Genomic DNA, 13,785 nt, shown 5'->3' on the forward strand with positions numbered 1-13,785 from the left:
TTATTTTTATTTATTATTTATTCATTTTTGAAATGGAGTCTCGCTCTGTCGCCCAGGCTGGAGTGCAGTGGCATGATCTCGGCAACCTCCACCTCCCAGGTTCAAGTGATTCTCCTGCTTCAGCCTCCCGTGTAGCTGAGATTATAGGCACCCGCCACCACACCCGGCTAATTATTGTATTTTTAGTAGAGACAGGATTTCACCATTAGCCAGGCTGGTATCGAACTCCTGACCTCAAGTGATCTGCCTGTCTTGGCCTCCCAAAGTGCTGGGACTACAGGCGTGAGCCACCATACCCACCCAAGAAAACAGTTTCTTATTGCACTTATGCAAATTACTATATTTCCATAAATTAAGAATACTCACAAATATTTTCCAAATTTTAGAGAAATCGGGTAGAGAGAAACATATAGGCTCCAAATTTTGTTTACAGGAGTATATTTTACTCAATTGCTACAAGCTGTAAATAGCTTAAAAGTTTTCTGGACTCTGAAAAATAAAACAAAGGATCAGCAACATTTTAAGCAAAGTAAAAAAGATTACTTCAGTCTTATATTAGTTCAATACATTCAGTTAACTCCTATTCTGTTTGATATTCGTAAACATTTTAGCTCTCCATGAGAGTCCTAAAAGTTTTTTTTTCTCTATTCTAATTTCATAATCTCCAAAGTTATCAGACACCTGCATTTAGAAACACCTGTCAAAGTCCTATAGCTGACTATAAACCACCTTTTGAAGAGGATCAGAACAAGACAACAATTGTCTTGTTGTGGATATTAAAAAGTCCTAGGACAGCCACTATTCAAGGAAGTTTTGGTTACTTCTGTGGCATACAATTGTACATAATAATTATAACTATTAATAACATACACAAAGTTATATCAGGATTATAGGAGTTTTACATAATTTTGGAACAGATACCAGTAACATATTTATATAAATACAGCCCAAAGAAAGTCAAATACCATTTCATATTTGACAATGCTTCCGGTATGATTTTTATACTAAATGAGCCAAATTTCACCATTGCATTTGTGCATTATTGATGTCAAACCCAATTCCTAACAAAACCTTATAGACATATCTACCCAATTTTCATGTTTGACGATAAGGTAAGATTCTCATAAACCTTTTATAACCCTTTACAAAAATTTTTGTTAAACAGTAGATAAGTGCTCTAAGAAAAACCTGTTGTGCTTTTATTCCAGTGTTCAATTTACGGAAAAACCGAATAATACCCCCTTTAACTTTAGCCAATATGTCACACACGTAATTTTTTTTACAGGATTAATTTTTCACAAACCTTCCACAACTTGCTCAGACTTTCAGCTTTATTCTAACTTAAAACAATCCTTTAACCCTTTAATCTAGGCAGAAAAATCCATATTTCCATGCCTTCTTGTAATCTTTTACCAAAAACTCATTTCACTTTCTTTACACACCTTGGATGTAAAACTGTTTCTATTTCCAAAGATTACTTAAGTCATGTGAACTAAAAGTCATTATACTTTTTACTTTTCTGATAAAATGTTTGATCTAAACTCTTGTTATAATCAAGCCAATTAGTCAAAGATCTTTTAGATATAAGCATCATACACACAACATATATAAATACCCAGAGAGACAGAAGGTCCTGTAGCTGTAAGGTTCTTCATTCGCCGGTTTTTAAGTTTCTCTTTAAAGCCTGAAGTTTCTAGGGCCTAATAAGCAGGCACAGCTGGAAGGCAAAACAGATCTCCAGAAATTAATACCAGATTCTGGATCCCAAAAAGAGGGAATCAGCTCATCCCCATGGGAGTGTTAATCTCTCAATGTGGGGGTGGGGACATCTCCATACTTCCTAGGTGGCTAAGAGCATGATTCTCTGATCCAAACCTGCAGAGCTGAGTATGTCCCCATAAGTGCCATTAGTTGTCCCCAAAAGTATGTTTCCTATTTAGTTATTACACACCAAAGTTCTCTCATAGTACAAATTAGTTTGTTACCCCCCCAAAAGTAAAAAATGTCAGATAATGGAATGCAAAATAGAACAGAGCCTTAGATTTTGAGAGGAATCTTATCTACTTTTTATTCCTGAAGTTTCATGAGGAAAACAGAAATTTATTTCAAAATGGGATCTGTGGCGCTTCCTCTTTTTTCCTAAGGAGTCCCAGGCTGTTAGAACTTGAATATCTGCTTTTAATTAAGCTGACTTTTAACCATAGTGCTCTTTTAAAAAAGAAAAAAAAAAAAGGCCTTTTAAATTTCTTGTTACCAGACTTTAGCCGGCTGATATTTCTGGCTTTTGAACTTTACCAAAAGTAACTTCACAGGTGCTCAGAGAAAGGAAAAGTTCAAGAAAGGCACACAGATAACAGAAAGTGGTCATTCCTTAAGCCAGGAATTGAATCCTGCACCCCGGCTGCCATTGTGATGGCAGAGACCAAAAGAAAGCACTGCCACGTGGTTACAAGGTCAAGCTCCCAAGGACGTGACTGACGAGTTTTCTGGGGTGTCTTGAACAGTAGGTTTATGGGATCCTAAGCCCATGTTCTAACTTAAGGTACTCCTCTTTATGACAGAATGATACAGAAAGACAAATTCATAGCACAAAGTATAACCGATTCACTACAGCTTAAGACTAGCTTCACAAATCCTTCTTCCAATAATCAAAATTTTACAGAGGAGCTAAACAGTGATTTTTACTATTCATTCAACCAGTTCACACAGAGAGAGAAAGGAAAGGAAAGGGAGAAAAGTATTGCCTACATTGGGAGGGGAAGGCAAAGAGCTCAGGGAGGCCAGAGAAAGACCTACCCATTGCAGCGACACTGAAAAGTTCAGGTGGCCACTTGCCAGTAGCGAAGGGATTTTTTCCAGCAGTCCCATCAGCTCTCAAGTTTCCCCCTTTGGGGAGGAAAAATGTCCCCATATCCCATGGTCCTATACATGCCTAATGCTGTCATCCATAGCCATCAGTGAAAAGTGCAAAGCAGATTAATCCAAAGAGAGTTGTGGTTAACATCCCATAGTGCCAAACCTATTCTCAGCTGAGAGGGACTTTACTAAGAGGGGCCTCTAACCCCCTAAATCTTAGGAAGGACCCTAACCTTCCTAAGTGGGGCCTGGAACCCAAGATCAGTCAGGTGTCCTTGCCTTTTATTGAGAGGAACCTTTAACTCTGTCTGTCTTAGGAGAAGCTCTAACACCCCTAAGTTGGGCGTCTAACCAATCCCATTCTTTACTTGTGTATATGCACCCGACCTACCCAAAGTCAGCCAAAGGTGTGCACAGGTGATTTTCCTTTGGGTCAGGGGTCTCTTTAGTATAGTCCCTTCAGTGGTCTCTAGAGAGATACTGCTGGACCTCACCACTTACCCAAAGTTAGCCTTTAGGTTGGGGGTTTCCTCAGTATTGTCTCTTCTGTGGTTGCCAGAAAGATGTTACTGGAAAGGGGTCCCGATCTAGACCCCAAGAGAGGGTTCTTAGATCTCATGCAAGAAAGAATTCAGGGTAAGTCCTTAGAGAAAAGGGAAAGCAAGTTTATTAAGAAAGTAAGGGAATAAAAGAATGGCTACTCTGTAGGCAGAGCAGATTTTTATGGTTATTTCTTGATTATGTGATAAGCAAGCACATAATCAAGGTGGATTATTCTTGCCTCCCTTTTTTAGACCATATAGGGTAACTTCCTGATGTCACCATGGTATTTGTAAACTGTCATGGTGCTGGTGGGAGTGTACTAATGAGGACGACCCAAGATTACTCTTGTCACTATCTTGGTTTTGGTGGGTTTTAGCCAGCTTCTTTACTACAACCTGTTTTATCAGCCAGGTCTTTATGACCTGTATTTTGTGCCGACCTCCTAGCTCATCCTGTGACTTAGAATGCCTTAACCACCTGGAAATGTAGCCCAGCACATCTCAGCCTTATAAGCCCCCTACTCAAGATGGAGTTGCTCTGGTTCAAATGCCTCTGATACTTTGGGAGAGACTTGACCTGAGAAGCAAATTTTTTCCTCACTAAATTGATGGTAGATTTCAAAAAGGTGTCTGTCCATTTTGCAGATGTCTGTGTGGTATTTCACATGGAGAGATTCTTCTGCCTTCTTTCAGCTCCACTTTTGAAACGTTACCGAGGAAAAAATGGCCTCAAGGAAACTTTGATTGGAGTTGCAAACTAAAGATTATCTGAGACAGGTCTCAATTTACAGGTTTATTTTGCTAAGGTTAAGGACCATGGCACCTGACACAGCCTCAGGAGGTCCTGAGAACATGTGTCCCAGTTGGTTTGGTTATAACTTGTGTTTATACACTGGGGGCAGGCGGCGGGGGATGGTGCGACTTCCAGGTCATAGGTTGAAAGAGTTAAGCCCTGCCTGAAGAGTTGAATTCAGCATAAAGAAATGCTTGAGTTTGAACAGGGGCTTGTGGAATCCAAGGTTCTTCTCATGTAGATGAAGCTTTCAGGTCGCAAGCTTCAGAGATAAAAGATGGTGAATGTCTCTTATCAGACCTTAAAAGGTGTCAGACTTTCCAGAAAAGACTTAGTAAGGGAAGGAGAGTCTCTGTCGAATGCAAATTTCTCCCACAAGAGACAGATTTGTAGGGCCATTTCAGAATATGTCAAAGAAATTACTTTTGGGATAAAATACTTCGATTTCCTTTAGGGTCTGTTAATCTGTCATATGATACTATAGCAGTCGGGTTGGAATTTGGCATCTATTGCCACAAATTCTGCTTTGTCAGTCTTAAGATCACTGTTTTAATGTTAATACTGGCCAGTTGTTTCTGAACTCCAAGGGACGAGGGTATATTGAGGCATGTCCAATTCCACCCCCCCCAACCAGCATCATGGCCTGAACTAGACTTCCAGGTTTCTTTGGGGTCCCCTTGGCCAAGAGGGGGGCCATTCAGTTGGTTGGGGAACTTGGCAGCGTTTTCCTTTTGGCTTACAGAGTCCATCATCTGGTTACATAGAATCGTTTGTCAAAACTGATCTTGTGACTAGTATATAAATTTAGCATTCAGATTAGGACTAAAGAAGGCACAGAAGCAAGATGTGGAGCATAATGAAATGCAGTAAAGAGAGTTAGAACAAAAGAGTATTTGAAAAGAACGTAAAAGCCATTTAAGAAAAATTGGGTTGAAGACTTTAGGGGATTTAAAAAGCGAAGACCAAGAAAAAAGAAAAGAAACAGACAGAAACCAGAAAGAAAGGGGATGAAAAGAAAGTACAATTTGACATTTATAATGACTAATACAATTTACTTCCATACGTGGACCACAAATTTTATTTTTGTCTTTTTTTGTTTTTGTTTTTGTTTTGAGACAGAGTCTCGCTCTTGTTGCCAGGCTGGAGTGCAGTGGCGCGATCTCCGCTCACTGCAACCTTCACCCCTCCTGGGTTCAAGCGATTCTCCTGCTTCAGCCTCCTGAGTGGCTGGGACTACAGGTGCGCACCACCATGCCCAGCTAATTTTTATATTTTTAGTAGAGACAGGGTTTCACCATGTTGGCCAGGATTGTCTCGATCTCCAGACCTCATGATCTGCCCGCCTCGGCCTCCCAAAGTGCTGGGATTATAGGCGTGAGCCACCAGGCCCAGCCTGTTTTTTGGTTTTTTAGGCATACGTTAAAAGCATAATCATCTCTCCAATATTGGCTATGGTTTTAATTTTGTGTATGTTTGTGAACAAAGGAAATAATCTTTGAATATTGTGTCCACTCTGAAACTTCCCCCTACTTTTTTTTCCTTGTCAGCAGATCCCAGAGTCATTAAAAAGTATCACATGGCAGAGATTGGGAAAAGGCAATTCAAGACAGTTCTTAGATGCTGCAAAGGTAAGATTGAGCAAACACATCTACATATAGCTAGGAAAAACCTGTAAGCCCTTGGAGCATTTCCCAATGTATACTACATATTTTACATCTCCCTTTTTGTGTTTTTCTAAATGCTGGCAAGATGAATAAGAATTTATGTTTCTGCTTCTGGAAATACAGAGGAAGTCTTGATGTTTTCTATCCCTGGAAAATTCTATCTGAATCTCTTGAATCAGTGCCAACTAGAGTAATATTTTCAGAAAGCTTTTATAAATGTAATAGCAACTTGTTGACACTTAAATTTATCCTGTTAATTTATATCTGATATGTGAAATGCTTTATGTTTTTTGATGTTACCAGTGTTCAGATAGTAGAAATATCAAGGGATTCTAAGCTTGTTGGAGCCCATGAGGTAGGTAGTGCTGAGTTTACATGTCAATGAAGTTATTTTTCATTGCTAATGTAAGTGAACGACATCTTTAAAAATTCCCAGTGCTTTGAAATGAGACCCATAAATCTCCATGATAGAAAAGACTAGAAAATTAGAAGACAGTCTAAATTCTGGTATTTTGTTTATTTTTTCTTTCTGATTAATAATTATTTGCCGTTAAGGTATAAGGCATTGTTCTAATTTATGCAGAAGCTGTAGAAATGAATTATATTTTCCATTATTAAAGTGTTGAGGGGAAAATGTGCTTAGTCTTCTTATTGTCTATGACACCACTAAGTTTACTTCTGTTTTAGTCTTTTGTTTTGTTGAAGACCTCACTATCTTGTGTGGTATTCACCAGACCCCTTGATAAAACTTGTTGCTCAATCTTTTAGAGGAAAAAATGGCACAGAGAGACATTGTCAGACTAAGAATTACCTTTTGATGTTTTCCTTTTACAAAGTGCTTTGAGATTATTGATCCAAAAATCAATATCCTGTTTATGGCAATTACTTTTTCTATCTCAACTGGTGAGAACAAGAAGGCACTTTTTACTTTTTGTAATTCCATTTTCATAGCTTGGCCCAGAGCTGATATTGTTATGCTATGTATGATATTGATACACATTTGTGTTTGTAGAGAACTGTGCCTTTGTTCATTAATTATTGATTATTATAGCTACTGAAAAATCATCTAATCCAACAAGTATTGAAACTTACCTTGCCCATGTGTAAGATACTGTGGTATGTTCCATGGGAGATACAAAGATAAAAGACACTGTCTCTGATCTTCAGAAATTTATCACATAATAAGAAAGGCAAAACAGTGTATGTAAATGACTGCAATATAGGCATAAGACAGATTATGAGATATTAAAAAATACCTTGTTTCTAAATGTATATATGAGTCAGTACAACAAGAAAAATAATCAATTGTTTAAAATCAGCTGTATTAATTATAAAACAGAAATGTATAGACAAGGAAAACAAGTGAGATATAAATTAACTATATATTATACTTGCTTACCAATAATGAAATAAGAGATTATCAGCACTATAGTAGTGAATGACACTGGGAAAGCCAGTATAAGTCAAGTAGAAGTGTAAAACAGGTTAAATCCTTAAAACGTCAGTTTCAAAAGCTATTTAGAGAAAGTGACTTCACTGAGTTTGTTCTATCTTAATATTTTTTATATAAATTTAGCTATAAGTTAATTGTGGAGGTGTTTTGCTTTTACTATGCCAGACTAAATACTATACCTGTGAATTTGTTTTGGAAACATTCATTATATTAGACTGTTTAAGCCAGGTTTTGAAACATCTGAAATTCTGTAATAGCTAATGGACTGCTTGGTATCATCTTCAATTAGGCTCTCCAGGTATGGCCACTGATAGAAAAGAGGACATGTTGGCATGGTCATGCAGGAGGAGGACTCCACACAGACCCAAAAGAAGGGGTAAGAGTCTGTAACAATTAACTGGAAATTCTTGATGATTGTCCTTGCACAGGAGATATATGTATTTAAGATTATAATATTCTAGAATATTTTGATTGACTCATCTAATTGCATGTTCTCTAATGAAAAAAAATCATATTCATTGACCATAGTTTATAGATGATATTTTCTCAGACTTAAAACAAAGATTTATGACTGACTAAAAAAGAAAAGTTATTTGTCCACCTAAATGTTTTAGTTCTTAAAATAGCATCAGTTGAGGTTGTTATGTAATCTAGCCTTATAATAAGTATAAGTAGGCGAATTAGATTTAGCACCTAAAAAACAATTGTGTGTGTGTGTGTGTGTGTGTGTTTGTGTGTGCACGCGCACGTGCTTCAGGGTTAATGTTTCCCCTTCTATACACTTAGAGAAATCCTAAAATACCCCCTAGTTTCATGGTCAATCATCTATCTACCTGATCCACCTAGTTATCCATATTCTTTATCATTATTATTATCATTATACAGCCATGCTAAGCAGTAGGGCTGTTGAAATAGAAAGACTTGTGCTATATATTTTTTCTCAGTAAGTAAAAAATGTCACTGGAGTACTGTTACACAGTATTACATCTGGCCCTTTTTCTCTGAGCTTGCCTTTATTTTCTTCCTCCGGCTTGACCCAATCAGTATATGCATGTTATTTCTAAGTAGAAATGATATTTTCAGGGTTGGTGGTCAAGTGAACAAATTTCATGTAAAAGTACTCTTTAAATTGTAGAGAGAGAAGTAAATGTTAGTTATTTTTTTGATAGGAAGTGATTGGCAGGAAACAGTTTTCAGTGCTTTTTTCCATTCTTCTTTGATTCCTATTACAGTTCTTTCAAGGAACTCAAAACACTTCACATTCATGTTTCTGTCCCATTTTTGAACATTATTATCCTTCATAGCTGATTTTTAAAACAGCAAAATATCATAAAATAAAATTTTAAAAAATTAACCCAAATAGTAAGATTTGTTTATCTGTGCATTGGTTTTTGGTATGATATTTGCCAGTTTTCAGGATCATCTGTCACCAAGGCCTCTTAAGGATAGTTGCTAATAATATTCTAAACACAACCAAAAATATGTTGACTTAATAAAGAGAAGCAGCTACTTCTTTTAGGCTCAAGCACTATAAACTTCAAGACAGTTTCTTTCTGCTCCAGTAAAATAAAGCAACACTCATTGTAATACTTTAGTCTGTAGCCCTTTGTTTTCCCTTGCCATCTTTGTATTAGTTTAGCCTTTTTATCTAAATGGAATCATAGAATCATATAACTTGGAGACCATGTCAGAAAAGAAATAGTATGGAGTCGTAGTTAAGAGCTTGAGCTCTGGAGCCAGACTGCCTGGATTTGAATTGTGGCTCCATCACTTGCTAGTAGAATGACCTTAAGCTAGTTACTTAATCTCCGTATGCTTCAGTTTCTTCATCTGTAAAATGAGGATGATAATTTTGAAGGGGATTTAAATGAGTGAACTCCTCACACCATGTTAAAGCTCTTAAATAGTGCTTGACACATAGTAAGTGCTCAATAAATTGTAGCTGCGGTTGTTATAATGTGAGATTGTAAGGCCTGTCCTCTACCATAATCCATTTATTAAAAAGTATATATTGAATACCTTCTTTGTGCTAAACTCTGTGTTAAGTACTGGAGATATACAAGACAAAATCTCTGCTGTCTAGAAACTTAACAACATGGCAGAATATCTAAATTGCCATGTAGAAGTTTTATCACTGTGACAAATAATAGATTTTACCTCATAACCAACTGAAATCTGTAGTGCTTTACTTTTTGTGTGCTTGTTTATAGAGAAGGGATCTCTCTGTGTTGCCCAAACTGCTCTCGAACTCCTGGGCTCAAGCGATCCTCCCACCTCAGCCTCCCCGAGTAGCTGGGACTACAAGTGTGCACCACCAAACCCAGCTTTGCTTCACTTTTTATTCATATGTGTGTTCTTAACAACTAATAATCAGTATTAATAATGCTGCTTGGAAGTTATTTAAATCATTCATTTATACAGCATGGGATCATAAAGGGTTTGTGAAAAAGGAGTGGCAATTTCAGTATTTGAAAACTCTTGTTTTTAAAGTAACGTATTAAGAAATTGTTTTATAATAGAATCCCCAGATTTTTAAAGGATTTTGGAGCTTTATTCCTGCATTTAAATTTTTATTTATATACTGCTTTAAAGAGGCATCTGCTAATAAATTTAGTTAGCCATGTACTCTTAATAAGGACACAAATAATGAAGACCTTAATGAAAGGATTCTTTCTGAGATTTTGCTTTACATACTCTTTTTTTATGTTAGAAACACATTCTTATTGATTGGACACAGTCAGAAGCTGGTAGTTTTTAAAGAGAAATTTTCACTTAAGCAATCGGAGAGCTTGATGTAATCAGAAGAAGTGAAACAGTAACTTGGAATATTAATAATTGGTATTAAAACTTGGAGTAACTTGGAGGACTAAAAATTGGAAGACTGGGAAGAGGCTTGTTAAAATGAGTGGACACATTAGACCAGTGGGCAAGCATACCTGGATGACATGGTGCAGCTGAATTCCAGCTCTGATTTCATACATAATCAAGTAGCCTTATGATCTTCATTTGATTTCTAAAATTGTCTTTCCTTTGGGATAGAAAATTCATTGACTATCAATGAATATCAGTCTGGCGGGTAGTTCTTTTTATTGTAAATTATTAAATGGACTGTCAAATACAAATCCATCTAATATGTAGCATAATCCATTTAAGGAAAGGGTCTAATCACCACTGAATAAGTTCTTCATTGAAGTTTCAGACCAGCAAAGCTCGGAAAACAAACCCTGAAGTATAATGTAACAAAAATTGTAAAGCCTTTCCTGACAACTCATACATATTTTCTTCTCTTATCCCAAATTCACTATATGTATATGTATATCTCCAACAACACAAGAAAAATTTTCCAGTTACACTCTGGATTTTTTAGACATCGACTGAACTCGCTAGTTTTTGACCATCTTTTTATAAATCCATTGTTATCCTTAATAGTATTAAAGTGGTTTGTTCCTTTTATTGCAGTTGTTGGGTTGAGAGGACAGTTCTTTTCTCTGGATAGTTGGCTTATCCCTGAAATTATGTACACTTCCAAATTTTCTTCTAGATTGGATTTTTAGGGAGAAAACATTCAGCCTATAGCTCATATTTTTACAAAACAACATTCCAATTTTTTTTAATGTTTTTTAGTTCCTCACTACAAGTTTTGTCCCCAAGTAGTTTCTTTCAAAATCAGTCCCTTGATTCTATGAAGTATTACATTTCTTGCTATTAGAATTTAGGAATGTCTGTAAAACCAGAATTCTTAGAGAAATTCCTTATCAGCTAAGGAAAAGGTGATTATTCTACCTTTATCAAAAGATCATTTTTTTTCTTACTCTTCATTTTCTTATCAAGGGCCACTGGGCCTCACTCCCTTGAAAAGAATGAGCTGCGGGTAGAAAAATAGGCTGTTGCTTCAGTGCTTGACCTTTCCTGGCGAGAAATAGAAACTTACCCACCTGAGAAACAGAACATGTATTCAATTTATTAATATACGGTTATCTTTAATATCTGAAAATTCTACCAAATGAGCTGCTCCAGATGTTTTGGTTTTTTATTCTTATGCCTTGTCTACATCGTTATTAGGTATAGCTGTTAACTTGTAGTACATTTGGCCATGAGGCAGTGCTTCTCTTCCTCAGATCACACTGTCAAATTGAGCACTGTCAATTCATAAGAAGTATAATTTGTGGCTTTCCAGTTACACCCTACTGAGTTTGGTACTTCCAGTTTTATTTGTGTACTTATTTATTTATGTATTTGTTTTTGACCCACCATACTATGATTGTGCTATTTCATTGTATACATGTTCCTTTCATTATTTATTACCTGTCCAGCCTCATGAAGCTTATGAAGCTATATGTTAATACCAAATAAGTAAATATTTTAAAATCTGTCAAAAGTTGTGATGATTTAATCAATTATTAGGTATTGCCTCTAGGATATTAATAAGAATTTCCCATCATGTGTTTGAAAATACATACATTAATTAATGGAATAAGTATTCAGTGAGTGTTTCTGATACCAGTCAAGTTTCTTTTTCTTGTGATTTTTTCACTTGGGCCACCTCGTTTTCAGTTGCTTTCAGCTTCTCTCACAGCCCTCTGTCATTTCTGAACTTTTTCTTCTAAACTCAGTTTTGAAAAAAAAGTAAATAAAATTTTGTTACTATTCAAAGATCTTAATGACTATCTGAATTTATTTCTTTGTTATCATTGTGGTTTTTTTTTCCTGAATCTAATTGCTTCCTTTAACTATGACTATCTAATTCCAATATATAGTTGAGATCTTTCTAAAAACTTTAATTCCTCATGCTAATAGAGTACTAGTTTTACATTGTAATGGGGCTTTAAATTTGAGGCATGTTGTATATTCTGATAGCAGAGGAGGAACAGGTTCTCACCGAGGACGTGCTATAACCAGTCCCTGACTACTGCCTATGTTCGGTAAGTCCCTGGGACTGTGCAGTCGGCAGGTGGCCAAGACAGCTAGGCCCGCATTCCTTGCCAACCAGGCCCATGTTCCTCCTCTCTGGGCAGCGACTTCCCCCAGGTCTTGCGTGGGTCCAGAGGTGCTGTCTGTGAGTCAGGAACTAGGGTCAAAAACCTTAGAAGTCTGCCAGGTGTTCTGTTATACTGAGGCTGAGCTGGCATTCATACCACAGGATGGACTCCTTCCCACTCCTCTCCCCTTTCCAAAGTCAGAGGAGCCTCACTCTGTACCCACAGCCACCACAGGTCACGGGGAGTACTGCCAGACTACCCCCAATGAGGCCCAAGGGCTCTTCAGTCAACTTGTGGTAAATGCTACCTGACCAGAGACTCACGCTTCAGGGCAGTGGGCCCCTTTCTGGCCCAGGGCAGGTCTAGAGATGCTCTTCAAGAGTCAAATCCTATAATCTGGTACCATCAAGTGTCTGCTTGGTGCTATACCCCTTTGTAGCTGTGCTGGTACCTAAGGTGCAAGACAAAGTTCCCTTTACTTTCACCCCTGCTTTTCTCAAGCAGAAGGAGCTTCGTACCTGGCCACCACGGGTGGCAAAGCCAGCAATTCTCAGAGGCTCACCTTTGATGTAGTAACTGTGTATCACTTCTGGTTATTCAGGGCCCAAGGGCTCTTCAGTTAGCAGGTGATGAATGTTGGTAGGACTGAGTCCTTCCCTTCAAGGCGGTGGATTCCCTTCTGGCCTAGGGCGTGTCTAGAAATGGGTCCAGGAGCTAGGGCCTGGAATGGGGCCCTCACGACTCTGACAGTTGCCCTATCCTGTTGTTAGCTGATATCCAAGATGCAAGACAAAGTCCTCCCCACTCTTCCCTCTCCTCACATGGAAGGAAGGGATCTCTTTGGGAGCAGTGGCTGCACAACCTGGGGTTAGGGGAGAGTGATGCCAACACTCCCTTAGCCGCCCTAGCTGATGTCTCAGTAGGTTGTGTGCCCCTCGCTGTCAGCCCACCATCTCTGGGCCCAGTTCAGTACTAGGATTCACCTATTAGTTGCAGTCTTTATGGCTTAGACTGCCTTTCAAGCTTATTTAGAGCACAGAGCACTTTAGCCTGCAGTGGCAAGGTTTATGGGATCGATTCCCTTCTGGCTAGGGCTGGTTTAAATGCTTCCTCTGCGGGCAGGCATTAGCTGAGTTTTGCCCTGTTTCTGGTTTTCCTTTCTGCTCTAACAGGACAGCAGCTGAGTTCAGCACCTAACAGTTGCGGTGCTCTCCCACTCCCAGCACACAGAGATGCTCTCCACACCACACCACTGCTTCTGCGGTGTTGGGGAGGGGTGGTGTCAGCAGTTCAGGACTGTTTTTTCTGTCTCTTCAGTGCTCAGCAATACGGCGTTAAAATCAGGTACTATGAGGGCTCGCCTGATTTTTGGCTCTTACGAAGGTGTCTTTTCTGAGTAGATAGTTGTTAAGTTGATGTCCTTTAAGGGAGTGGGGATGATTGGTGGAACATTATAGTCCACCATTGTGCTCTGCGTCCCTTGATGGTACTCTATACC

The 13,785-nt window shown here is 38.2% G+C and overlaps 1 protein-coding gene across 1 annotated transcript in view; it reads left to right on the forward strand.

Moving 5' to 3' along the window:
- ABCB7 (ATP binding cassette subfamily B member 7) overlaps positions 1–13,785 on the forward strand; it is a 137,141-nt gene that overhangs the window by 46,472 nt on the left and 76,884 nt on the right. The window contains 2 exon segments of the mRNA XM_033200924.1: positions 5,739–5,819; positions 7,598–7,684. Coding sequence (XP_033056815.1) covers positions 5,739–5,819; positions 7,598–7,684 — 168 coding nt within the window.

This window comes from Trachypithecus francoisi, unplaced genomic scaffold (genome assembly GCF_009764315.1).
Source record: "Trachypithecus francoisi isolate TF-2019V2 unplaced genomic scaffold, Tfra_2.0 Lachesis_group6, whole genome shotgun sequence".
Taxonomy (NCBI): domain Eukaryota; kingdom Metazoa; phylum Chordata; class Mammalia; order Primates; family Cercopithecidae; genus Trachypithecus; species Trachypithecus francoisi.